General features: G+C 38.6%; 1 protein-coding gene across 2 annotated transcripts in view; it reads left to right on the top strand.

Moving 5' to 3' along the window:
* Positions 1 to 24,694, top strand: part of ubxn4 (UBX domain protein 4) — a 131,031-nt gene extending 106,337 nt beyond the window's left edge. For both annotated transcript variants that reach the window (XM_079253733.1, XM_079253732.1), the window contains exon 13: positions 24,420 to 24,694. In XM_079253733.1, coding sequence (XP_079109859.1) covers positions 24,420 to 24,558 — 139 coding nt within the window. In that variant the 3' untranslated portion in view covers positions 24,559 to 24,694. The remainder of the gene's footprint in view (positions 1 to 24,419) is intronic.
* The last annotated feature ends 766 nt before the right edge of the window (positions 24,695 to 25,460 follow it).

Genomic DNA, 25,460 nt, shown 5'->3' with positions numbered 1-25,460 from the left:
GCTTGAGATTGATCCTGGTTTTCCAGTTTAGAGTGATCCTGCTTTTCCAGTTTAGATTGATCCTGGTTTTCCAGTTTCGATTTATCCTGGTTTTCCAGCTCGAGATTTATCCTGGTTCTCCAGCTTGAGATTGATCCTGGTTTTCCAGCTTGGGATTGATCCTGGTTTTCCAGCTTTAGATTGATCCTGGTTTTCCAGCTTTAGTTGTATCCTGGTTTTCCGGCTTTAGATTGATCCTGGTTATCCGGCTTGAGATTGATCCTGGTTTTCCAGCTTTAGATTTATCCTGGCTTTCCAGCTTTAAATTTATCCTGGTTTTCCAGCTTTAGATTGGTCCTTGTTTTCCAGCTTTAGATTGATCCTGGTTTTCCAGCTATAGGTTTATCCTGGTTTTCCAGCTTGGGATTGATCAGGGTTTTCCAGCTTTAGATTGATCCTGGTTTTATAGTTTTCGATTTTTCCTGGTTTTCCAGCTTTAGATTGATCCTTTATTTCTAGCTTTAGTTTGATCCTGGTTTTCCAGCTTTAGTTGTATCCTGGTTTTCCAGCTTGACATGTATCCTGGTTTTCCAAATTTAGATTCATCCTGATTTTCCATCTTGGAATTGATCCTGGTTTTCCAGTTTGAGATTTATTCTGGTTTTCTAGCTTGAGATTGATCCTGGTTTTCCAGTTTAGAGTGATCCTGCTTTTCCAGTTTAGATTGATCCTGGTTTTCTAGTTTCGATTTATCCTGGTTTTCCAGCTCGAGATTTATCCTGGTTCTCCAGCTTGAGATTGATCCTGGTTTTCCAGCTTGGGATTGATCCTGGTTTTCCAGCTTGGGATTGATCCTGGTTTTCCAGCTTTAGATTGATCCTGGTTTTCCAGCTTTAGTTGTATCCTGGTTTTCCGGCTTTAGATTGATCCTGGTTTTCCGGCTTTAGATTGATCCTGGTTTTCCGGCTTTAGATTGATCCTGGTTTTTCAGCTCTAGATTGATCCAGGTTTTCCATCTTTTTATTTTTCCTGGTTTTCCAGCTTTTGATTTTTCCTGGTTTTGCAGCTTTAGATTGATCCTGGTTTTGCAGCTTTAGATTGATCCGGGTTTTCCAGCGTTAGATTGATCCTGGTTTTCCAGCTTTAGATTGAACCAGGTTTTCCAGCTTTAGATTTATCCTGGCTTTCCAGCTATAGATTTATCCTGGCTTTCCAGCTATAGATTTATCCTGGCTTTCCAGCTATAGATTTATCCTGGTTTTCCAGCTTTAGATTTATCCTGGTTTTCCAGCTTTAGATTGATCCTGGCTTTACAGCTTGAGATGTATCCTGGTTTTTCCAGCTTTTGATTTTTCCTGGGTTTGCAGCTTTAGATTCATCCTGGTTTTCCAGCTTTAGATTTATCCTGGCTTTCCAGCTTTAAATTTATCCTGGTTTTCCAGCTTGGAATTGATCCTGGTTTTCCAGCTTTAGATTGATCCTGGCTTTATAGTTTTCGATTTTTCCTGGTTTTCCAGCTTTAGATTGATCCTTTATTTCTAGCTTTAGATTGATCCTGGTTTTCCAGCTTTAGTTGTATCCTGGTTTTCCAGCTTGACATGTATCCTGGTTTTCCATATTTAGATTGATCCTGGCTTTCCAGCTCTAGATTTATCCTGGTTTTCCAGTTTTAGATTGATCCTGTTGTTCCCGCTTGAAATTGATCCTGGTTTTCCGGCTTTAGATTTTTCCTGGTTTTGCATCTTTAGATTGATCCGGGTTTTCCGGCTTTAGATTTTTCCTGGTTTTGCAGCTTTAGATTGATCCGGGTTTTCCAGCCTTAGATTGATCCTGGTTTTCCAGCTTTAGATTGAACCAGGTTTTCCAGCTTTAGATTTATCCTGGCTTTCCAGCTTTAGATTGATCCTGGTTTTCCAGTTTCAAATTTTCCTCGTTTTTGAGCTTTATATTTATCCCTTTTGTCCAGCTTTAGATTGATCCTGGTTTTCCAGTTTTAGACTGATCCTGGTTTTCCATCTATAGATTTATCCTGGTTTTCCAGCTTTAAATTTATCCTGGTTTTCCAGCTTGAGATTTATCCTCCTTTTCCAGCTATAGATTTATCCTGGTTTTCCAGCTTGAAATTGATCCTGGTTTTCCATATTTAGATTGATCCTGGTTTTCCATCTATAGATTGATCCTGGTTTTCCAGCTTTAAATTTATCCTGGTTTTCCAGCTTTAGATTGGTCCTTGTTTTCCAGCTTTAGATTGATCCTGGTTTTCCAGCTATAGGTTTATCCTGGTTTTCCAGCTTTAGATTTATCCTGGTTTTCCGGTTTTAGATTTATTCTGGTTTTCCAGTTTCAGACTGATCTTGGTTTTCCAGTTTCAAGTTTTACTCGTCTTCCAGCTTTATATTTATCCTGGTTTTCCAGCTTTAGATTTATCCTGGTTTTCCAGCTTTAGATTGATCCTGGTTTTACAGCTTGAGATGTATCCTGGTTTTTCCAGCTTTTGATTTTTCCTGGTTTTGCAGCTTTAGATTCATCCTGGTTTTCCAGCTTTAGATTTATCCTGGCTTTCCAGCTTTAAATTTATCCTGGTTTTCCAGCTTGGGATTGATCAGGGTTTTCCAGCTTTAGATTGATCCTGGTTTTATAGTTTTCGATTTTTCCTGGTTTTCCAGCTTTAGATTGATCCTTTATTTCTAGCTTTAGTTTGATCCTGGTTTTCCAGCTTTAGTTGTATCCTGGTTTTCCAGCTTGACATGTATCCTGGTTTTCCAAATTTAGATTCATCCTGATTTTCCATCTTGGAATTGATCCTGGTTTTCCAGTTTGAGATTTATTCTGGTTTTCTAGCTTGAGATTGATCCTGGTTTTCCAGTTTAGAGTGATCCTGCTTTTCCAGTTTAGATTGATCCTGGTTTTCTAGTTTCGATTTATCCTGGTTTTCCAGCTCGAGATTTATCCTGGTTCTCCAGCTTGAGATTGATCCTGGTTTTCCAGCTTGGGATTGATCCTGGTTTTCCAGCTTGGGATTGATCCTGGTTTTCCAGCTTTAGATTGATCCTGGTTTTCCAGCTTTAGTTGTATCCTGGTTTTCCGGCTTTAGATTGATCCTGGTTTTCCGGCTTTAGATTGATCCTGGTTTTCCGGCTTTAGATTGATCCTGGTTTTTCAGCTCTAGATTGATCCAGGTTTTCCATCTTTTTATTTTTCCTGGTTTTCCAGCTTTTGATTTTTCCTGGTTTTGCAGCTTTAGATTGATCCTGGTTTTGCAGCTTTAGATTGATCCGGGTTTTCCAGCGTTAGATTGATCCTGGTTTTCCAGCTTTAGATTGAACCAGGTTTTCCAGCTTTAGATTTATCCTGGCTTTCCAGCTATAGATTTATCCTGGCTTTCCAGCTATAGATTTATCCTGGCTTTCCAGCTATAGATTTATCCTGGTTTTCCAGCTTTAGATTTATCCTGGTTTTCCAGCTTTAGATTGATCCTGGCTTTACAGCTTGAGATGTATCCTGGTTTTTCCAGCTTTTGATTTTTCCTGGGTTTGCAGCTTTAGATTCATCCTGGTTTTCCAGCTTTAGATTTATCCTGGCTTTCCAGCTTTAAATTTATCCTGGTTTTCCAGCTTGGAATTGATCCTGGTTTTCCAGCTTTAGATTGATCCTGGCTTTATAGTTTTCGATTTTTCCTGGTTTTCCAGCTTTAGATTGATCCTTTATTTCTAGCTTTAGATTGATCCTGGTTTTCCAGCTTTAGTTGTATCCTGGTTTTCCAGCTTGACATGTATCCTGGTTTTCCATATTTAGATTGATCCTGGCTTTCCAGCTCTAGATTTATCCTGGTTTTCCAGTTTTAGATTGATCCTGTTGTTCCCGCTTGAAATTGATCCTGGTTTTCCGGCTTTAGATTTTTCCTGGTTTTGCATCTTTAGATTGATCCGGGTTTTCCGGCTTTAGATTTTTCCTGGTTTTGCAGCTTTAGATTGATCCGGGTTTTCCAGCCTTAGATTGATCCTGGTTTTCCAGCTTTAGATTGAACCAGGTTTTCCAGCTTTAGATTTATCCTGGCTTTCCAGCTTTAGATTGATCCTGGTTTTCCAGTTTCAAATTTTCCTCGTTTTTGAGCTTTATATTTATCCCTTTTGTCCAGCTTTAGATTGATCCTGGTTTTCCAGTTTTAGACTGATCCTGGTTTTCCATCTATAGATTTATTCTGGTTTTCCAGCTTTAAATTTATCCTGGTTTTCCAGCTTGAGATTTATCCTCCTTTTCCAGCTATAGATTTATCCTGGTTTTCCAGCTTGAAATTGATCCTGGTTTTCCATATTTAGATTGATCCTGGCTTTCCAGCTTTAGATTTATACTGGTTTTCCAGTTTTAGATTGATCCTGTTGTTCCAGCTTGAAATTGATCCTGGTTTTCCAGCTTTAGATTGATCCTGGTTTTCCATCTATAGATTGATCCTGGTTTTCCAGCTTTAAATTTATCCTGGTTTTCCATATTTAGATTGATCCTGGTTTTACAGCTTGACATGTATCCTGGTTTTCCAGCTTGAAATTGATCCTGGTTTTCCAGCTTGGAATTGATCCTGGTTTTCCATATTTAGATTGATCCTGGTTTTCCAGCTTGACATGTATCCTGGTTTTCCAAATTTAGATTCATCCTGGTTTTCCATCTTGGAATTGATCCTGGTTTTCCAGTTTGAGATTTATTCTGGTTTTCTAGCTTGAGATTGATCCTGGTTTTCCAGTTTAGAGTGATCCTGCTTTTCCAGTTTAGATTGATCCTGGTTTTCCAGTTTCGGTTTATCCTGGTTTTCCAGCTCGAGATTTATCCTGGTTCTCCAGCTTGAGATTGATCCTGGTTTTCCAGTTTTAGATTTATCCCGGTTTTCCAGTTTTAAATTTTGCTGGTTTTCCAGCTTTAGATTTATCCTGGTTTTCCAGCTTGGGATTGATCCTGGTTTTCCAACTTGAAATTGATCCTTGTTTTCCAGTTTTAGATTTATCCTGGTTTTCCAGTTTTAAATTTTCCTGGTTTTCCAGCTTTAAATTGATCCTGGTTTTCCAAATTTAGATTCATCCTGGTTTTCCATCTTGGAATTGATCCTGGTTTTCCAGTTTGAGATTTATTCTGGTTTTCTAGCTTGAGATTGATCCTGGTTTTCCAGTTTAGAGTGATCCTGCTTTTCCAGTTTAGATTGATCCTGGTTTTCCAGTTTCGATTTATCCTGGTTTTCCAGCTCGAGATTTATCCTGGTTCTCCAGCTTGAGATTGATCCTGGTTTTCCAGCTTGGGATTGATCCTGGTTTTCCAGCTTTAGATTGATCCTGGTTTTATAGTTTTAGATTTATCCTGGTTTTGCAGTTTCAAATTTTCCTGGTTTTCCACCTTTAGATGTATCCTGGTTTACCAGCTTTAGTTGTATCCTGGTTTTCCAGCTTGACATGTATCCTGGTTTTCCGGCTTTAGATTGATCCTGGTTATCCGGCTTGAGATTGATCCTGGTTTTCCAGCTTTAGATTTATCCTGGCTTTCCAGCTTTAGATTGATCCTGGTTTTCCAGTTTTAGACTGATCCTGGTTTTCCATCTATAGATTTATCCTGGTTTTCCAGCTTTAAATTTATCCTGGTTTTCCAGCTTGAGATTTATCCTCCTTTTCCAGCTATAGATTTATCCTGGTTTTCCAGCTTTAGATTGATCCTGGTTTTCCGGCTTTAGATTTTTCCTGGTTTTGCAGCTTTAGATTGATCCGGGTTTTCCAGCTTTAGATTGATCCTGGTTATCCAGCTTTAGATTGAACCAGGTTTTCCAGCTTTAGATTTATCCTGGCTTTCCAGCTTTAGATTGATCCTGGTTTTCCAGTTTTAGACTGATCCTGGTTTTCCATCTATAGATTTATCCTGGTTTTCTAGCTTGAAATTGATCCTGGTTTTCCAGTTTTAGATTTATCCTAGTTTTGCAGTTTCAAATTTATCCTGGTTATCCAGCTTGGGATTGATCCTGGTTTTCCAGCTTTAGATTGATCCTGGTTTTATAGTTTTCGATTTATCCTAGTTTTGCAGTTTCAAATTTTCCTGGTTATCCAGCTTTAGATTGATCCTGGTTTTCCAGCTTTAGTTGTATCCTGGTTTTCCAGCTTGACATGTATCCTGGTTTTCCGGCTTTAAATTGATCCTGGTTTTCCGGCTTTAGATTTATCCTGGTTTTCCAGCTTTATATTTATCCTGGTTTTCCAGCTTGAAATTGATCCTGGTTTTCCAGTTTTAGATTGATCCTGGTTTTATAGTTTTAGATTTATCCTAGTTTTGCAGTTTCAAATTTATCCTGGTTATCCAGCTTGGGATTGATCCTGGTTTTCCAGCTTTAGATTGATCCTGGTTTTATAGTTTTAGATTTATCCTAGTTTTGCAGTTTCAAATTTTCCTGGTTATCCAGCTTTAGATTGATCCTGGTTTTCCAGCTTTAGTTGTATCCTGGTTTTCCAGCTTGACATGTATCCTGGTTTTCCGGCTTTAGATTTATCCTGGTTTTCCAGCTTTAGATTTATCCTGGTTTTCCGGTTTTAGATTTATTCTGGTTTTCCAGTTTCAGACTGATCTTGGTTTTCCAGTTTCAGACTGATCTTGGTTTTCCAGTTTCAAGTTTTACTCGTCTTCCAGCTTTATATTTATCCTGGTTTTCCAGCTTGAAATTGATCCTGGTTTTCCAGTTTTAGATTTATCCCGGTTTTCCAGTATTAAATTTTGCTGGTTTTCCAGCTTTATATTTATCCTGGTTTTCCAGCTTGGGATTGATCCTGGTTCTCCAGCTTTAGATTGATCCTGGTTTTATAGTTTTAGATTTATCCTAGTTTTGCAGTTTCAAATTTATCCTGGTTTTCCAGCTTGGGATTGATCCTGGTTTTCCAGCTTTAGATTGATCCTGGTTTTATAGTTTTAGATTTATCCTAGTTTTGCAGTTTCAAATTTTCCTGGTTTTCCAGCTTTAGTTGTATCCTGGTTTTCCAGCTTGACATATATCCTGGTTTTCCATATTTAGATTGATACTGGCTTTCCAGCTTTAGATTTATCCTGGTTTTCCAGTTTTAGATTGATCCTGTTGTTCCAGCTTGAAATTGATCCTGGTTTTCCGGCTTTAGATTGATCCTGGTTTTCCGGCTTTAGATTTTTCCTGGTTTTGCAGCTTTAGATTGATCCGGGTTTTCCAGCTTTAGATTGATCCTGGTTATCCAGCTTTAGATTGAACCAGGTTTTCCAGCTTTAGATTTATCCTGGCTTTCCAGCTTTAGATTGATCCTGGTTTTCCAGCTTTAGTTGTATCCTGGTTTTCCAGCTTGACATATATCCTGGTTTTCCATATTTAGATTGATACTGGCTTTCCAGCTTTAGATTTATCCTGGTTTTCCAGTTTTAGATTGATCCTGTTGTTCCAGCTTGAAATTGATCCTGGTTTTGCAGCTTTAGATTGATCCGGGTTTTCCAGCTTTAGATTGATCCTGGTTATCCAGCTTTAGATTGAACCAGGTTTTCCAGCTTTAGATTTATCCTGGCTTTCCAGCTTTTGATTGATCCTGGTTTTCCAGTTTTAGACTGATCCTGGTTTTCCATCTATAGATTTATCCTGGTTTTCCAGCTTTAAATTTATCCTGGTTTTCCAGCTTGAGATTTATCCTCCTTTTCCAGCTATAGATTTATCCTGGTTTTCCAGCTTTAGATTGATCCTGGTTTTCCGGCTTTAGATTTTTCCTGGTTTTGCAGCTTTAGATTGATCCGGGTTTTCCAGCTTTAGATTGATCCTGGTTATCCAGCTTTAGATTGAACCAGGTTTTCCAGCTTTAGATTTATCCTGGCTTTCCAGCTTTAGATTGATCCTGGTTTTCCAGTTTTAGACTGATCCTGGTTTTCCATCTATAGATTTATCCTGGTTTTCCAGCTTTAAATTTATCCTGGTTTTCCAGCTTGAGATTTATCCTCCTTTTCCAGCTATAGATTTATCCTGGTTTTCCAGCTTGAAATTGATCCTGGTTTTCCATATTTAGATTGATCCTGGCTTTCCAGCTTTAGATTTATACTGGTTTTCCAGTTTTAGATTGATCCTGTTGTTCCAGCTTGAAATTGATCCTGGTTTTCCAGCTTTAGATTGATCCTGGTTTTCCATCTATAGATTTATCCTGGTTTTCCAGCTTTAAATTTATCCTGGTTTTCCATCTTCAGATTTATCTTCCTTTTCCAGCTATAGATTTATCCTGGTTTTCCAGCTTGAAATTGATCCTGGTTTTCCATATTTAGATTGATCCTGGTTTTACAGCTTGACATGTATCCTGGTTTTACAGCTTGACATGTATCCTGGTTTTCCAGCTTTAAATTGATCCTGGTTTTCTAAATTTAGATTCATCCTGGTTTTCCATCTTGGAATTGATCCTGGTTTTCCAGTTTGCGATTTATTCTGGTTTTCTAGCTTGAGATTGATCCTGGTTTTCCAGTTTAGAGTGATCCTGCTTTTCCAGTTTAGATTGATCCTGGTTTTCCAGTTTCGGTTTATCCTGGTTTTCCAGCTCGAGATTTATCCTGGTTCTCCAGCTTGAGATTGATCCTGGTTTTCCAGCTTGGGATTGATCCTGGTTTTCCAGTTTTAGATTTATCCCGGTTTTCCAGTTTTAAATTTTGCTGGTTTTCCAGCTTTAGATTTATCCTGGTTTTCCAGCTTGGGATTGATCCTGGTTTTCCAACTTGAAATTGATCCTGGTTTTCCAGTTTTAGATTTATCCTGGTTTTCCAGTTTTAAATTTTCCTGGTTTTCCAGCTTTAGATTTAGCCTGGTTTTCCAGCTTGGGATTGATCCTGGTTTTCCAGCTTTAGATTGATCGTGGTTTTATAGTTTTAGATTCATCCTGGTTTTGCAGTTTCAAATTTTCCTGGTTTTCCAGCTTTAGATTTATCCTGGCTTTCCAGCTTTAAATTTATCCTGGTTTTCCAGCTTGGGATTGATCCTGGTTTTCCGGCTTTAGATTGATCCTGGTTTTTCGGCTTTAGATTGATCCTGGTTTTCCAGCTCTAGATTGATCCTGGTTTTCCAGCTTTTGATTTTTCCTGGTTTTCCAGCTTTTGATTTTTCCTGGTTTTCCGGCTTTAGATTGATCCTGGTTTTCCGGCTTTAGATTGATCCTGGTTTTTCAGCTTGAGATTGATCGTGGTTTTCCAGCTCTTGATTGATCCTGGTTTTCCAGCTTTTGATTTTTCCTGGTTTTCCAGCTTTTGATTTTTCCTGGTTTTCCAGCTTTAGATTGATCCGGGTTTTCCAGCCTTAGATTGATCCTGGTTTTCCAGCTTTAGATTGAACCAGGTTTTCCAGCTTTAGATTTATCCTGGCTTTCCAGCTTTAGATTTATCCTGGCTTTCCAGCTTTAGATTTATCCTGGTTTTACAGCTTGAGATGTATCCTGGTTTTCCAGCTTTATATTTATCCTGGTTTTCCAGCTCTAGATAGGCCTGGTTTTCCAACTTTAGATTTATCCTGGTTTTCCAGCTTTAGATTTATCCTGGTTTTGCAGCTTAGGATCTATCCTGGCTTTCCACTTTGAGATTTATTCTGGTTTTGTAGCTTGAGATTGATCCTGGTTTTCCAGTTTAGACTTATCCTGGTTTTGCAGCTTTAGATTTATCCTGGTTTTACAGTTTTAAATCTATGCTGGTTTTCCAGCTTTAGATTTATCCTGGTTTTCCAGCTTGGGATTGATCCTGGCTTTCCAGTTTGAGATTTATTCTGGTTTTTTTAGCTTGAGATTGATCCTGGTTTTCCAGTTTAGATTGATCCTGGTTTTCCAGCTTTAGATTGATCCTGGTTTTCCAGCTTTAGTTGTATCCTGGTTTTCCAGCTTGACATGTATCCTGGTTTTCCGGCTTTAAATTGATCCTGGTTTTCCGGCTTTAGATTTATCCTGGTTTTCCAGCTTTATATTTATCCTGGTTTTCCAGCTTGAAATTGATCCTGGTTTTCCAGTTTTAGATTGATCCTGGTTTTATAGTTTTAGATTTATCCTAGTTTTGCAGTTTCAAATTTATCCTGGTTATCCAGCTTGGGATTGATCCTGGTTTTCCAGCTTTAGATTGATCCTGGTTTTATAGTTTTAGATTTATCCTAGTTTTGCAGTTTCAAATTTTCCTGGTTATCCAGCTTTAGATTGATCCTGGTTTTCCAGCTTTAGTTGTATCCTGGTTTTCCAGCTTGACATGTATCCTGGTTTTCCGGCTTTAGATTTATCCTGGTTTTCCAGCTTTAGATTTATCCTGGTTTTCCGGTTTTAGATTTATTCTGGTTTTCCAGTTTCAGACTGATCTTGGTTTTCCAGTTTCAGACTGATCTTGGTTTTCCAGTTTCAAGTTTTACTCGTCTTCCAGCTTTATATTTATCCTGGTTTTCCAGCTTGAAATTGATCCTGGTTTTCCAGTTTTAGATTTATCCCGGTTTTCCAGTATTAAATTTTGCTGGTTTTCCAGCTTTATATTTATCCTGGTTTTCCAGCTTGGGATTGATCCTGGTTCTCCAGCTTTAGATTGATCCTGGTTTTATAGTTTTAGATTTATCCTAGTTTTGCAGTTTCAAATTTATCCTGGTTTTCCAGCTTGGGATTGATCCTGGTTTTCCAGCTTTAGATTGATCCTGGTTTTATAGTTTTAGATTTATCCTAGTTTTGCAGTTTCAAATTTTCCTGGTTTTCCAGCTTTAGTTGTATCCTGGTTTTCCAGCTTGACATATATCCTGGTTTTCCATATTTAGATTGATACTGGCTTTCCAGCTTTAGATTTATCCTGGTTTTCCAGTTTTAGATTGATCCTGTTGTTCCAGCTTGAAATTGATCCTGGTTTTCCGGCTTTAGATTGATCCTGGTTTTCCGGCTTTAGATTTTTCCTGGTTTTGCAGCTTTAGATTGATCCGGGTTTTCCAGCTTTAGATTGATCCTGGTTATCCAGCTTTAGATTGAACCAGGTTTTCCAGCTTTAGATTTATCCTGGCTTTCCAGCTTTAGATTGATCCTGGTTTTCCAGCTTTAGTTGTATCCTGGTTTTCCAGCTTGACATATATCCTGGTTTTCCATATTTAGATTGATACTGGCTTTCCAGCTTTAGATTTATCCTGGTTTTCCAGTTTTAGATTGATCCTGTTGTTCCAGCTTGAAATTGATCCTGGTTTTGCAGCTTTAGATTGATCCGGGTTTTCCAGCTTTAGATTGATCCTGGTTATCCAGCTTTAGATTGAACCAGGTTTTCCAGCTTTAGATTTATCCTGGCTTTCCAGCTTTTGATTGATCCTGGTTTTCCAGTTTTAGACTGATCCTGGTTTTCCATCTATAGATTTATCCTGGTTTTCCAGCTTTAAATTTATCCTGGTTTTCCAGCTTGAGATTTATCCTCCTTTTCCAGCTATAGATTTATCCTGGTTTTCCAGCTTTAGATTGATCCTGGTTTTCCGGCTTTAGATTTTTCCTGGTTTTGCAGCTTTAGATTGATCCGGGTTTTCCAGCTTTAGATTGATCCTGGTTATCCAGCTTTAGATTGAACCAGGTTTTCCAGCTTTAGATTTATCCTGGCTTTCCAGCTTTAGATTGATCCTGGTTTTCCAGTTTTAGACTGATCCTGGTTTTCCATCTATAGATTTATCCTGGTTTTCCAGCTTTAAATTTATCCTGGTTTTCCAGCTTGAGATTTATCCTCCTTTTCCAGCTATAGATTTATCCTGGTTTTCCAGCTTGAAATTGATCCTGGTTTTCCATATTTAGATTGATCCTGGCTTTCCAGCTTTAGATTTATACTGGTTTTCCAGTTTTAGATTGATCCTGTTGTTCCAGCTTGAAATTGATCCTGGTTTTCCAGCTTTAGATTGATCCTGGTTTTCCATCTATAGATTTATCCTGGTTTTCCAGCTTTAAATTTATCCTGGTTTTCCATCTTCAGATTTATCTTCCTTTTCCAGCTATAGATTTATCCTGGTTTTCCAGCTTGAAATTGATCCTGGTTTTCCATATTTAGATTGATCCTGGTTTTACAGCTTGACATGTATCCTGGTTTTACAGCTTGACATGTATCCTGGTTTTCCAGCTTTAAATTGATCCTGGTTTTCTAAATTTAGATTCATCCTGGTTTTCCATCTTGGAATTGATCCTGGTTTTCCAGTTTGCGATTTATTCTGGTTTTCTAGCTTGAGATTGATCCTGGTTTTCCAGTTTAGAGTGATCCTGCTTTTCCAGTTTAGATTGATCCTGGTTTTCCAGTTTCGGTTTATCCTGGTTTTCCAGCTCGAGATTTATCCTGGTTCTCCAGCTTGAGATTGATCCTGGTTTTCCAGCTTGGGATTGATCCTGGTTTTCCAGTTTTAGATTTATCCCGGTTTTCCAGTTTTAAATTTTGCTGGTTTTCCAGCTTTAGATTTATCCTGGTTTTCCAGCTTGGGATTGATCCTGGTTTTCCAACTTGAAATTGATCCTGGTTTTCCAGTTTTAGATTTATCCTGGTTTTCCAGTTTTAAATTTTCCTGGTTTTCCAGCTTTAGATTTAGCCTGGTTTTCCAGCTTGGGATTGATCCTGGTTTTCCAGCTTTAGATTGATCGTGGTTTTATAGTTTTAGATTCATCCTGGTTTTGCAGTTTCAAATTTTCCTGGTTTTCCAGCTTTAGATTTATCCTGGCTTTCCAGCTTTAAATTTATCCTGGTTTTCCAGCTTGGGATTGATCCTGGTTTTCCGGCTTTAGATTGATCCTGGTTTTTCGGCTTTAGATTGATCCTGGTTTTCCAGCTCTAGATTGATCCTGGTTTTCCAGCTTTTGATTTTTCCTGGTTTTCCAGCTTTTGATTTTTCCTGGTTTTCCGGCTTTAGATTGATCCTGGTTTTCCGGCTTTAGATTGATCCTGGTTTTTCAGCTTGAGATTGATCGTGGTTTTCCAGCTCTTGATTGATCCTGGTTTTCCAGCTTTTGATTTTTCCTGGTTTTCCAGCTTTTGATTTTTCCTGGTTTTCCAGCTTTAGATTGATCCGGGTTTTCCAGCCTTAGATTGATCCTGGTTTTCCAGCTTTAGATTGAACCAGGTTTTCCAGCTTTAGATTTATCCTGGCTTTCCAGCTTTAGATTTATCCTGGCTTTCCAGCTTTAGATTTATCCTGGTTTTACAGCTTGAGATGTATCCTGGTTTTCCAGCTTTATATTTATCCTGGTTTTCCAGCTCTAGATAGGCCTGGTTTTCCAACTTTAGATTGATCCTGGTTATCCAGCTTTAGATTGAACCAGGTTTTCCAGCTTTAGATTTATCCTGGCTTTCCAGCTTTTGATTGATCCTGGTTTTCCAGTTTTAGACTGATCCTGGTTTTCCATCTATAGATTTATCCTGGTTTTCCAGCTTTAAATTTATCCTGGTTTTCCAGCTTGAGATTTATCCTCCTTTTCCAGCTATAGATTTATCCTGGTTTTCCAGCTTTAGATTGATCCTGGTTTTCCGGCTTTAGATTTTTCCTGGTTTTGCAGCTTTAGATTGATCCGGGTTTTCCAGCTTTAGATTGATCCTGGTTATCCAGCTTTAGATTGAACCAGGTTTTCCAGCTTTAGATTTATCCTGGCTTTCCAGCTTTAGATTGATCCTGGTTTTCCAGTTTTAGACTGATCCTGGTTTTCCATCTATAGATTTATCCTGGTTTTCCAGCTTTAAATTTATCCTGGTTTTCCAGCTTGAGATTTATCCTCCTTTTCCAGCTATAGATTTATCCTGGTTTTCCAGCTTGAAATTGATCCTGGTTTTCCATATTTAGATTGATCCTGGCTTTCCAGCTTTAGATTTATACTGGTTTTCCAGTTTTAGATTGATCCTGTTGTTCCAGCTTGAAATTGATCCTGGTTTTCCAGCTTTAGATTGATCCTGGTTTTCCATCTATAGATTTATCCTGGTTTTCCAGCTTTAAATTTATCCTGGTTTTCCATCTTCAGATTTATCTTCCTTTTCCAGCTATAGATTTATCCTGGTTTTCCAGCTTGAAATTGATCCTGGTTTTCCATATTTAGATTGATCCTGGTTTTACAGCTTGACATGTATCCTGGTTTTACAGCTTGACATGTATCCTGGTTTTCCAGCTTTAAATTGATCCTGGTTTTCTAAATTTAGATTCATCCTGGTTTTCCATCTTGGAATTGATCCTGGTTTTCCAGTTTGCGATTTATTCTGGTTTTCTAGCTTGAGATTGATCCTGGTTTTCCAGTTTAGAGTGATCCTGCTTTTCCAGTTTAGATTGATCCTGGTTTTCCAGTTTCGGTTTATCCTGGTTTTCCAGCTCGAGATTTATCCTGGTTCTCCAGCTTGAGATTGATCCTGGTTTTCCAGCTTGGGATTGATCCTGGTTTTCCAGTTTTAGATTTATCCCGGTTTTCCAGTTTTAAATTTTGCTGGTTTTCCAGCTTTAGATTTATCCTGGTTTTCCAGCTTGGGATTGATCCTGGTTTTCCAACTTGAAATTGATCCTGGTTTTCCAGTTTTAGATTTATCCTGGTTTTCCGGCTTTAGATTTTTCCTGGTTTTGCAGCTTTAGATTGATCCTGGTTATCCAGCTTTAGATTGAACCAGGTTTTCCAGCTTTAGATTTATCCTGGCTTTCCAGCTTTAGATTGATCCTGGTTTTCCAGTTTTAGACTGATCCTGGTTTTCCATCTATAGATTTATCCTGGTTTTCCAGCTTTAAATTTATCCTGGTTTTCCAGCTTGAGATTTATCCTCCTTTTCCAGCTATAGATTTATCCTGGTTTTCCAGCTTGAAATTGATCCTGGTTTTCCATATTTAGATTGATCCTGGCTTTCCAGCTTTAGATTTATACTGGTTTTCCAGTTTTAGATTGATCCTGTTGTTCCAGCTTGAAATTGATCCTGGTTTTCCAGCTTTAGATTGATCCTGGTTTTCCATCTATAGATTTATCCTGGTTTTCCAGCTTTAAATTTATCCTGGTTTTCCATCTTCAGATTTATCTTCCTTTTCCAGCTATAGATTTATCCTGGTTTTCCAGCTTGAAATTGATCCTGGTTTTCCATATTTAGATTGATCCTGGTTTTACAGCTTGACATGTATCCTGGTTTTACAGCTTGACATGTATCCTGGTTTTCCAGCTTTAAATTGATCCTGGTTTTCTAAATTTAGATTCATCCTGGTTTTCCATCTTGGAATTGATCCTGGTTTTCCAGTTTGCGATTTATTCTGGTTTTCTAGCTTGAGATTGATCCTGGTTTTCCAGTTTAGAGTGATCCTGCTTTTCCAGTTTAGATTGATCCTGGTTTTCCAGTTTCGGTTTATCCTGGTTTTCCAGCTCGAGATTTATCCTGGTTCTCCAGCTTGAGATTGATCCTGGTTTTCCAGCTTGGGATTGATCCTGGTTTTCCAGTTTTAGATTTATCCCGGTTTTCCAGTTTTAAATTTTGCTGGTTTTCCAGCTTTAGATTTATCCTGGTTTTCCAGCTTGGGATTGATCCTGGTTTTCCAACTTGAAATTGATCCTGGTTTTCCAGTTTTAGATTTATCCTGGTTTTCCAGTTTTAAATTTTCCTGGTTTTCCAGCTTTAGATTTAGCCTGGTTTTCCAGCTTGGGATTGATCCTGGTTTTCCAGCTTTAGATTGATCGTGGTTTTATAGTTTTAGATTCATCCTGGTTTTGCAGTTTCAAATTTTCCTGGTTTTCCAGCTTTAGATTTATCCTGGCTTTCCAGCTTTAAATTTATCCTGGTTTTCCAGCTTGGGATTGATCCTGGTTTTCCGGCTTTAGATTGATCCTGGTTTTTCGGCTTTAGATTGATCCTGGTTTTCCAGCTCTAGATTGATCCTGGTTTTCCAGCTTTTGATTTTTCCTGGTTTTCCAGCTTTTGATTTTTCCTGGTTTTCCGGCTTTAGATTGATCCTGGTTTTCCGGCTTTAGATTGATCCTGGTTTTTCAGCTTGAGATTGATCGTGGTTTTCCAGCTCTTGATTGATCCTGGTTTTCCAGCTTTTGATTTTTCCTGGTTTTCCAGCTTTTGATTTTTCCTGGTTTTCCAGCTTTAGATTGATCCGGGTTTTCCAGCCTTAGATTGATCCTGGTTTTCCAGCTTTAGATTGAACCAGGTTTTCCAGCTTTAGATTTATCCTGGCTTTCCAGCTTTAGATTTATCCTGGCTTTCCAGCTTTAGATTTATCCTGGTTTTACAGCTTGAGATGTATCCTGGTTTTCCAGCTTTATATTTATCCTGGTTTTCCAGCTCTAGATAGGCCTGGTTTTCCAACTTTAGATTTATCCTGGTTTTCCAGCTTTAGATTTATCCTGGTTTTGCAGCTTAGGATCTATCCTGGCTTTCCACTTTGAGATTTATTCTGGTTTTGTAGCTTGAGATTGATCCTGGTTTTCCAGTTTAGACTTATCCTGGTTTTGCAGCTTTAGATTTATCCTGGTTTTACAGTTTTAAATCTATGCTGGTTTTCCAGCTTTAGATTTATCCTGGTTTTCCAGCTTGGGATTGATCCTGGCTTTCCAGTTTGAGATTTATTCTGGTTTTTTTAGCTTGAGATTGATCCTGGTTTTCCAGTTTAGATTGATCCTGGTTTTCCAGCTTTAGATTGATCCTGGTTTTCCAGCTTTAGTTGTATCCTGGTTTTCCAGCTTGACATGTATCCTGGTTTTCCGGCTTTAAATTGATCCTGGTTTTCCGGCTTTAGATTTATCCTGGTTTTCCAGCTTTATATTTATCCTGGTTTTCCAGCTTGAAATTGATCCTGGTTTTCCAGTTTTAGATTGATCCTGGTTTTATAGTTTTAGATTTATCCTAGTTTTGCAGTTTCAAATTTATCCTGGTTATCCAGCTTGGGATTGATCCTGGTTTTCCAGCTTTAGATTGATCCTGGTTTTATAGTTTTAGATTTATCCTAGTTTTGCAGTTTCAAATTTTCCTGGTTATCCAGCTTTAGATTGATCCTGGTTTTCCAGCTTTAGTTGTATCCTGGTTTTCCAGCTTGACATGTATCCTGGTTTTCCGGCTTTAGATTTATCCTGGTTTTCCAGCTTTAGATTTATCCTGGTTTTCCGGTTTTAGATTTATTCTGGTTTTCCAGTTTCAGACTGATCTTGGTTTTCCAGTTTCAGACTGATCTTGGTTTTCCAGTTTCAAGTTTTACTCGTCTTCCAGCTTTATATTTATCCTGGTTTTCCAGCTTGAAATTGATCCTGGTTTTCCAGTTTTAGATTTATCCCGGTTTTCCAGTATTAAATTTTGCTGGTTTTCCAGCTTTATATTTATCCTGGTTTTCCAGCTTGGGATTGATCCTGGTTCTCCAGCTTTAGATTGATCCTGGTTTTATAGTTTTAGATTTATCCTAGTTTTGCAGTTTCAAATTTATCCTGGTTTTCCAGCTTGGGATTGATCCTGGTTTTCCAGCTTTAGATTGATCCTGGTTTTATAGTTTTAGATTTATCCTAGTTTTGCAGTTTCAAATTTTCCTGGTTTTCCAGCTTTAGTTGTATCCTGGTTTTCCAGCTTGACATATATCCTGGTTTTCCATATTTAGATTGATACTGGCTTTCCAGCTTTAGATTTATCCTGGTTTTCCAGTTTTAGATTGATCCTGTTGTTCCAGCTTGAAATTGATCCTGGTTTTCCGGCTTTAGATTGATCCTGGTTTTCCGGCTTTAGATTTTTCCTGGTTTTGCAGCTTTAGATTGATCCGGGTTTTCCAGCTTTAGATTGATCCTGGTTATCCAGCTTTAGATTGAACCAGGTTTTCCAGCTTTAGATTTATCCTGGCTTTCCAGCTTTAGATTGATCCTGGTTTTCCAGCTTTAGTTGTATCCTGGTTTTCCAGCTTGACATATATCCTGGTTTTCCATATTTAGATTGATACTGGCTTTCCAGCTTTAGATTTATCCTGGTTTTCCAGTTTTAGATTGATCCTGTTGTTCCAGCTTGAAATTGATCCTGGTTTTGCAGCTTTAGATTGATCCGGGTTTTCCAGCTTTAGATTGATCCTGGTTATCCAGCTTTAGATTGAACCAGGTTTTCCAGCTTTAGATTTATCCTGGCTTTCCAGCTTTTGATTGATCCTGGTTTTCCAGTTTTAGACTGATCCTGGTTTTCCATCTATAGATTTATCCTGGTTTTCCAGCTTTAAATTTATCCTGGTTTTCCAGCTTGAGATTTATCCTCCTTTTCCAGCTATAGATTTATCCTGGTTTTCCAGCTTTAGATTGATCCTGGTTTTCCAGTTTTAGATTTATCCTGGTTTTCCGGCTTTAGATTTTTCCTGGTTTTGCAGCTTTAGATTGATCCTGGTTATCCAGCTTTAGATTGAACCAGGTTTTCCAGCTTTAGATTTATCCTGGCTTTCCAGCTTTAGATTGATCCTGGTTTTCCAGTTTTAGACTGATCCTGGTTTTCCATCTATAGATTTATCCTGGTTTTCCAGCTTTAAATTTATCCTGGTTTTCCAGCTTGAGATTTATCCTCCTTTTCCAGCTATAGATTTATCCTGGTTTTCCAGCTTGAAATTGATCCTGGTTTTCCATATTTAGATTGATCCTGGCTTTCCAGCTTTAGATTTATACTGGTTTTCCAGTTTTAGATTGATCCTGTTGTTCCAGCTTGAAATTGATCCTGGTTTTCCAGCTTTAGATTGATCCTGGTTTTCCATCTATAGATTTATCCTGGTTTTCCAGCTTTAAATTTATCCTGGTTTTCCATCTTCAGATTTATCTTCCTTTTCCAGCTATAGATTTATCCTGGTTTTCCAGCTTGAAATTGATCCTGGTTTTCCATATTTAGATTGATCCTGGTTTTACAGCTTGACATGTATCCTGGTTTTACAGCTTGACATGTATCCTGGTTTTCCAGCTTTAAATTGATCCTGGTTTTCTAAATTTAGATTCATCCTGGTTTTCCATCTTGGAATTGATCCTGGTTTTCCAGTTTGCGATTTATTCTGGTTTTCTAGCTTGAGATTGATCCTGGTTTTCCAGTTTAGAGTGATCCTGCTTTTCCAGTTTAGATTGATCCTGGTTTTCCAGTTTCGGTTTATCCTGGTTTTCCAGCTCGAGATTTATCCTGGTTCTCCAGCTTGAGATTGATCCTGGTTTTCCAGCTTGGGATTGATCCTGGTTTTCCAGTTTTAGATTTATCCCGGTTTTCCAGTTTTAAATTTTGCTGGTTTTCCAGCTTTAGATTTATCCTGGTTTTCCAGCTTGGGATTGATCCTGGTTTTCCAACTTGAAATTGATCCTGGTTTTCCAGTTTTAGATTTATCCTGGTTTTCCAGTTTTAAATTTTCCTGGTTTTCCAGCTTTAGATTTAGCCTGGTTTTCCAGCTTGGGATTGATCCTGGTTTTCCAGCTTTAGATTGATCGTGGTTTTATAGTTTTAGATTCATCCTGGTTTTGCAGTTTCAAATTTTCCTGGTTTTCCAGCTTTAGATTTATCCTGGCTTTCCAGCTTTAAATTTATCCTGGTTTTCCAGCTTGGGATTGATCCTGGTTTTCCGGCTTTAGATTGATCCTGGTTTTTCGGCTTTAGATTGATCCTGGTTTTCCAGCTCTAGATTGATCCTGGTTTTCCAGCTTTTGATTTTTCCTGGTTTTCCAGCTTTTGATTTTTCCTGGTTTTCCGGCTTTAGATTGATCCTGGTTTTCCGGCTTTAGATTGATCCTGGTTTTTCAGCTTGAGATTGATCGTGGTTTTCCAGCTCTTGATTGATCCTGGTTTTCCAGCTTTTGATTTTTCCTGGTTTTCCAGCTTTTGATTTTTCCTGGTTTTCCAGCTTTAGATTGATCCGGGTTTTCCAGCCTTAGATTGATCCTGGTTTTCCAGCTTTAGATTGAACCAGGTTTTCCAGCTTTAGATTTATCCTGGCTTTCCAGCTTTAGATTTATCCTGGCTTTCCAGCTTTAGATTTATCCTGGTTTTACAGCTTGAGATGTATCCTGGTTTTCCAGCTTTATATTTATCCTGGTTTTCCAGCTCTAGATAGGCCTGGTTTTCCAACTTTAGATTTATCCTGGTTTTCCAGCTTTAGATTTATCCTGGTTTTGCAGCTTAGGATCTATCCTGGCTTTCCACTTTGAGATTTATTCTGGTTTTGTAGCTTGAGATTGATCCTGGTTTTCCAGTTTAGACTTATCCTGGTTTTGCAGCTTTAGATTTATCCTGGTTTTACAGTTTTAAATCTATGCTGGTTTTCCAGCTTTAGATTTATCCTGGTTTTCCAGCTTGGGATTGATCCTGGCTTTCCAGTTTGAGATTTATTCTGGTTTTTTTAGCTTGAGATTGATCCTGGTTTTCCAGTTTAGATTGATCCTGGTTTTCCAGCTTTAGATTGATCCTGGTTTTCCAGCTTTAGTTGTATCCTGGTTTTCCAGCTTGACATGTATCCTGGTTTTCCGGCTTTAAATTGATCCTGGTTTTCCGGCTTTAGATTTATCCTGGTTTTCCAGCTTTATATTTATCCTGGTTTTCCAGCTTGAAATTGATCCTGGTTTTCCAGTTTTAGATTGATCCTGGTTTTATAGTTTTAGATTTATCCTAGTTTTGCAGTTTCAAATTTATCCTGGTTATCCAGCTTGGGATTGATCCTGGTATTCCAGCTTTAGATTGATCCTGGTTTTATAGTTTTAGATTTATCCTAGTTTTGCAGTTTCAAATTTTCCTGGTTATCCAGCTTTAGATTGATCCTGGTTTTCCAGCTTTAGTTGTATCCTGGTTTTCCAGCTTGACATGTATCCTGGTTTTCCGGCTTTAGATTTATCCTGGTTTTCCAGCTTTAGATTTATCCTGGTTTTCCGGTTTTAGATTTATTCTGGTTTTCCAGTTTCAGACTGATCTTGGTTTTCCAGTTTCAGACTGATCTTGGTTTTCCAGTTTCAAGTTTTACTCGTCTTCCAGCTTTATATTTATCCTGGTTTTCCAGCTTGAAATTGATCCTGGTTTTCCAGTTTTAGATTTATCCCGGTTTTCCAGTATTAAATTTTGCTGGTTTTCCAGCTTTATATTTATCCTGGTTTTCCAGCTTGGGATTGATCCTGGTTCTCCAGCTTTAGATTGATCCTGGTTTTATAGTTTTAGATTTATCCTAGTTTTGCAGTTTCAAATTTATCCTGGTTTTCCAGCTTGGGATTGATCCTGGTTTTCCAGCTTTAGATTGATCCTGGTTTTATAGTTTTAGATTTATCCTAGTTTTGCAGTTTCAAATTTTCCTGGTTTTCCAGCTTTAGTTGTATCCTGGTTTTCCAGCTTGACATATATCCTGGTTTTCCATATTTAGATTGATACTGGCTTTCCAGCTTTAGATTTATCCTGGTTTTCCAGTTTTAGATTGATCCTGTTGTTCCAGCTTGAAATTGATCCTGGTTTTCCGGCTTTAGATTGATCCTGGTTTTCCGGCTTTAGATTTTTCCTGGTTTTGCAGCTTTAGATTGATCCGGGTTTTCCAGCTTTAGATTGATCCTGGTTATCCAGCTTTAGATTGAACCAGGTTTTCCAGCTTTAGATTTATCCTGGCTTTCCAGCTTTAGATTGATCCTGGTTTTCCAGCTTTAGTTGTATCCTGGTTTTCCAGCTTGACATATATCCTGGTTTTCCATATTTAGATTGATACTGGCTTTCCAGCTTTAGATTTATCCTGGTTTTCCAGTTTTAGATTGATCCTGTTGTTCCAGCTTGAAATTGATCCTGGTTTTGCAGCTTTAGATTGATCCGGGTTTTCCAGCTTTAGATTGATCCTGGTTATCCAGCTTTAGATTGAACCAGGTTTTCCAGCTTTAGATTTATCCTGGCTTTCCAGCTTTTGATTGATCCTGGTTTTCCAGTTTTAGACTGATCCTGGTTTTCCATCTATAGATTTATCCTGGTTTTCCAGCTTTAAATTTATCCTGGTTTTCCAGCTTGAGATTTATCCTCCTTTTCCAGCTATAGATTTATCCTGGTTTTCCAGCTTTAGATTGATCCTGGTTTTCCGGCTTTAGATTTTTCCTGGTTTTGCAGCTTTAGATTGATCCGGGTTTTCCAGCTTTAGATTGATCCTGGTTATCCAGCTTTAGATTGAACCAGGTTTTCCAGCTTTAGATTTATCCTGGCTTTCCAGCTTTAGATTGATCCTGGTTTTCCAGTTTTAGACTGATCCTGGTTTTCCATCTATAGATTTATCCTGGTTTTCCAGCTTTAAATTTATCCTGGTTTTCCAGCTTGAGATTTATCCTCCTTTTCCAGCTATAGATTTATCCTGGTTTTCCAGCTTGAAATTGATCCTGGTTTTCCATATTTAGATTGATCCTGGCTTTCCAGCTTTAGATTTATACTGGTTTTCCAGTTTTAGATTGATCCTGTTGTTCCAGCTTGAAATTGATCCTGGTTTTCCAGCTTTAGATTGATCCTGGTTTTCCATCTATAGATTTATCCTGGTTTTCCAGCTTTAAATTTATCCTGGTTTTCCATCTTCAGATTTATCTTCCTTTTCCAGCTATAGATTTATCCTGGTTTTCCAGCTTGAAATTGATCCTGGTTTTCCATATTTAGATTGATCCTGGTTTTACAGCTTGACATGTATCCTGGTTTTACAGCTTGACATGTATCCTGGTTTTCCAGCTTTAAATTGATCCTGGTTTTCTAAATTTAGATTCATCCTGGTTTTCCATCTTGGAATTGATCCTGGTTTTCCAGTTTGCGATTTATTCTGGTTTTCTAGCTTGAGATTGATCCTGGTTTTCCAGTTTAGAGTGATCCTGCTTTTCCAGTTTAGATTGATCCTGGTTTTCCAGTTTCGGTTTATCCTGGTTTTCCAGCTCGAGATTTATCCTGGTTCTCCAGCTTGAGATTGATCCTGGTTTTCCAGCTTGGGATTGATCCTGGTTTTCCAGTTTTAGATTTATCCCGGTTTTCCAGTTTTAAATTTTGCTGGTTTTCCAGCTTTAGATTTATCCTGGTTTTCCAGCTTGGGATTGATCCTGGTTTTCCAACTTGAAATTGATCCTGGTTTTCCAGTTTTAGATTTATCCTGGTTTTCCAGTTTTAAATTTTCCTGGTTTTCCAGCTTTAGATTTAGCCTGGTTTTCCAGCTTGGGATTGATCCTGGTTTTCCAGCTTTAGATTGATCGTGGTTTTATAGTTTTAGATTCATCCTGGTTTTGCAGTTTCAAATTTTCCTGGTTTTCCAGCTTTAGATTTATCCTGGCTTTCCAGCTTTAAATTTATCCTGGTTTTCCAGCTTGGGATTGATCCTGGTTTTCCGGCTTTAGATTGATCCTGGTTTTTCGGCTTTAGATTGATCCTGGTTTTCCAGCTCTAGATTGATCCTGGTTTTCCAGCTTTTGATTTTTCCTGGTTTTCCAGCTTTTGATTTTTCCTGGTTTTCCGGCTTTAGATTGATCCTGGTTTTCCGGCTTTAGATTGATCCTGGTTTTTCAGCTTGAGATTGATCGTGGTTTTCCAGCTCTTGATTGATCCTGGTTTTCCAGCTTTTGATTTTTCCTGGTTTTCCAGCTTTTGATTTTTCCTGGTTTTCCAGCTTTAGATTGATCCGGGTTTTCCAGCCTTAGATTGATCCTGGTTTTCCAGCTTTAGATTGAACCAGGTTTTCCAGCTTTAGATTTATCCTGGCTTTCCAGCTTTAGATTTATCCTGGCTTTCCAGCTTTAGATTTATCCTGGTTTTACAGCTTGAGATGTATCCTGGTTTTCCAGCTTTATATTTATCCTGGTTTTCCAGCTCTAGATAGGCCTGGTTTTCCAACTTTAGATTTATCCTGGTTTTCCAGCTTTAGATTTATCCTGGTTTTGCAGCTTAGGATCTATCCTGGCTTTCCACTTTGAGATTTATTCTGGTTTTGTAGCTTGAGATTGATCCTGGTTTTCCAGTTTAGACTTATCCTGGTTTTGCAGCTTTAGATTTATCCTGGTTTTACAGTTTTAAATCTATGCTGGTTTTCCAGCTTTAGATTTATCCTGGTTTTCCAGCTTGGGATTGATCCTGGCTTTCCAGTTTGAGATTTATTCTGGTTTTTTTAGCTTGAGATTGATCCTGGTTTTCCAGTTTAGATTGATCCTGGTTTTCCAGCTTTAGATTGATCCTGGTTTTCTAGCTCTAGATAGTCCTGGTTTTCCAATTTTAGATTTATCCTGGTTTTCCAGCTTTAGATTTATCCTTGTTTTCCAACTTGGGACTGATCCTGGTTTTCCAGCTCTTGATTTATCCTGGTTTTCCAGCTCTAGATTTATCCCGGTTTTCCAGCTTGAGATTAATTCTGGTTTTCTATCTTGAGATTGATCCTGGTTTTCCAGTTTAGATTTATCCTGGCTTTCCAGCTTTCGATTTATCCTGGTTTTCCTCCGGATTGTTTCTCACCTTTAGCTTCTCTTTACCAGCAGGAGGTGGAATATGCTATCATTTCCTCCTGTAAAAACCTTTTCTGCTCTCCATCTGTTCAGAGACGCTCCCTCCAAACAATCCCTGGACAGCCGTCCCAAGGACTTCAAGAAAGATGGAAAGATCTGCCGGCTGAGGACTCAGGAGGACAGCGAGGATGACAACAACACCTGGAATGGGAACTCCACTCAGCAGATGTAGCTCTGCAGCAGCATCTCCCCTCGATGAACCAGTTCAGGATGGATCCCAGCTGTTTTCTTTCTGTCCTGGTTTTCTAGCCCTGCAGCCTGCTTGCATGGTCCGGTTATGAGTAATAAACAGAACCTCCTTTAGTGTCCAGCTGAGTGTTTGTGTTTATCTGAAACATGATTCTGCCTCCAAACCAGGTTCAGACTGAGCTCAGATCAGGATTATTTTCTGTGCATTGGAGAGTTTAAACCCATGTGGGGATCTGTCTGTATTGGGCAACCAGTCCTGTGAACAGCAACATATGAAGGTGGCACTTCTACAAGTCTTATTTGAGCCTGGCTATCAGCGACTCTTACTTATAACCCAAATACTCCTGTTTTACTTGTGTTTAGTTTAACAGCTTCTAGCTGCAAGCGAAGGACGACGTGTGTTGCTGCGTGAGACCTGCTGAGGTGGTGACGCACACCTCCACCTTATGTGTGTTTCACTACTTCCAGTGGGCCACTACTGTAGTTCCTCTGGTGCAACTAGATGAATAAAAGCATCTTGTTTCTTTAAAACTCCTGAATGGTTCATGTTTATGAAAGACACATCTTAATAACCGGAAACTAATCTGGAAACTACTAGATTCCACACCCCCCATCATTACCAGCGATTCCACACCCCCCATCACTACCAGCGATTCCACCCCCCCCATCATTACCAGCGATTCCACACCCCCCATCATTACCAGCGATTCCACACCCCCCATCATTACCAGCGATTCCACACCCCCCATCACTACCAGCGATTCCACACCCCCCATCACTACCAGCGATTCCACACCCCCCATCATTACCAGCGATTCCACACCCCCCATCATTACCAGCGATTCCACACCCCCCATCATTACCAGCGATTCCACACCCCCCATC

Source organism: Telmatherina bonti (genome assembly GCF_933228915.1).
Source record: "Telmatherina bonti genome assembly, chromosome: 15".
NCBI lineage: Eukaryota > Metazoa > Chordata > Actinopteri > Atheriniformes > Telmatherinidae > Telmatherina > Telmatherina bonti.
The sequence above is the reverse complement of the archived record's forward strand: the minus strand, read 5'-3'. Positions and strand labels throughout refer to the sequence as shown.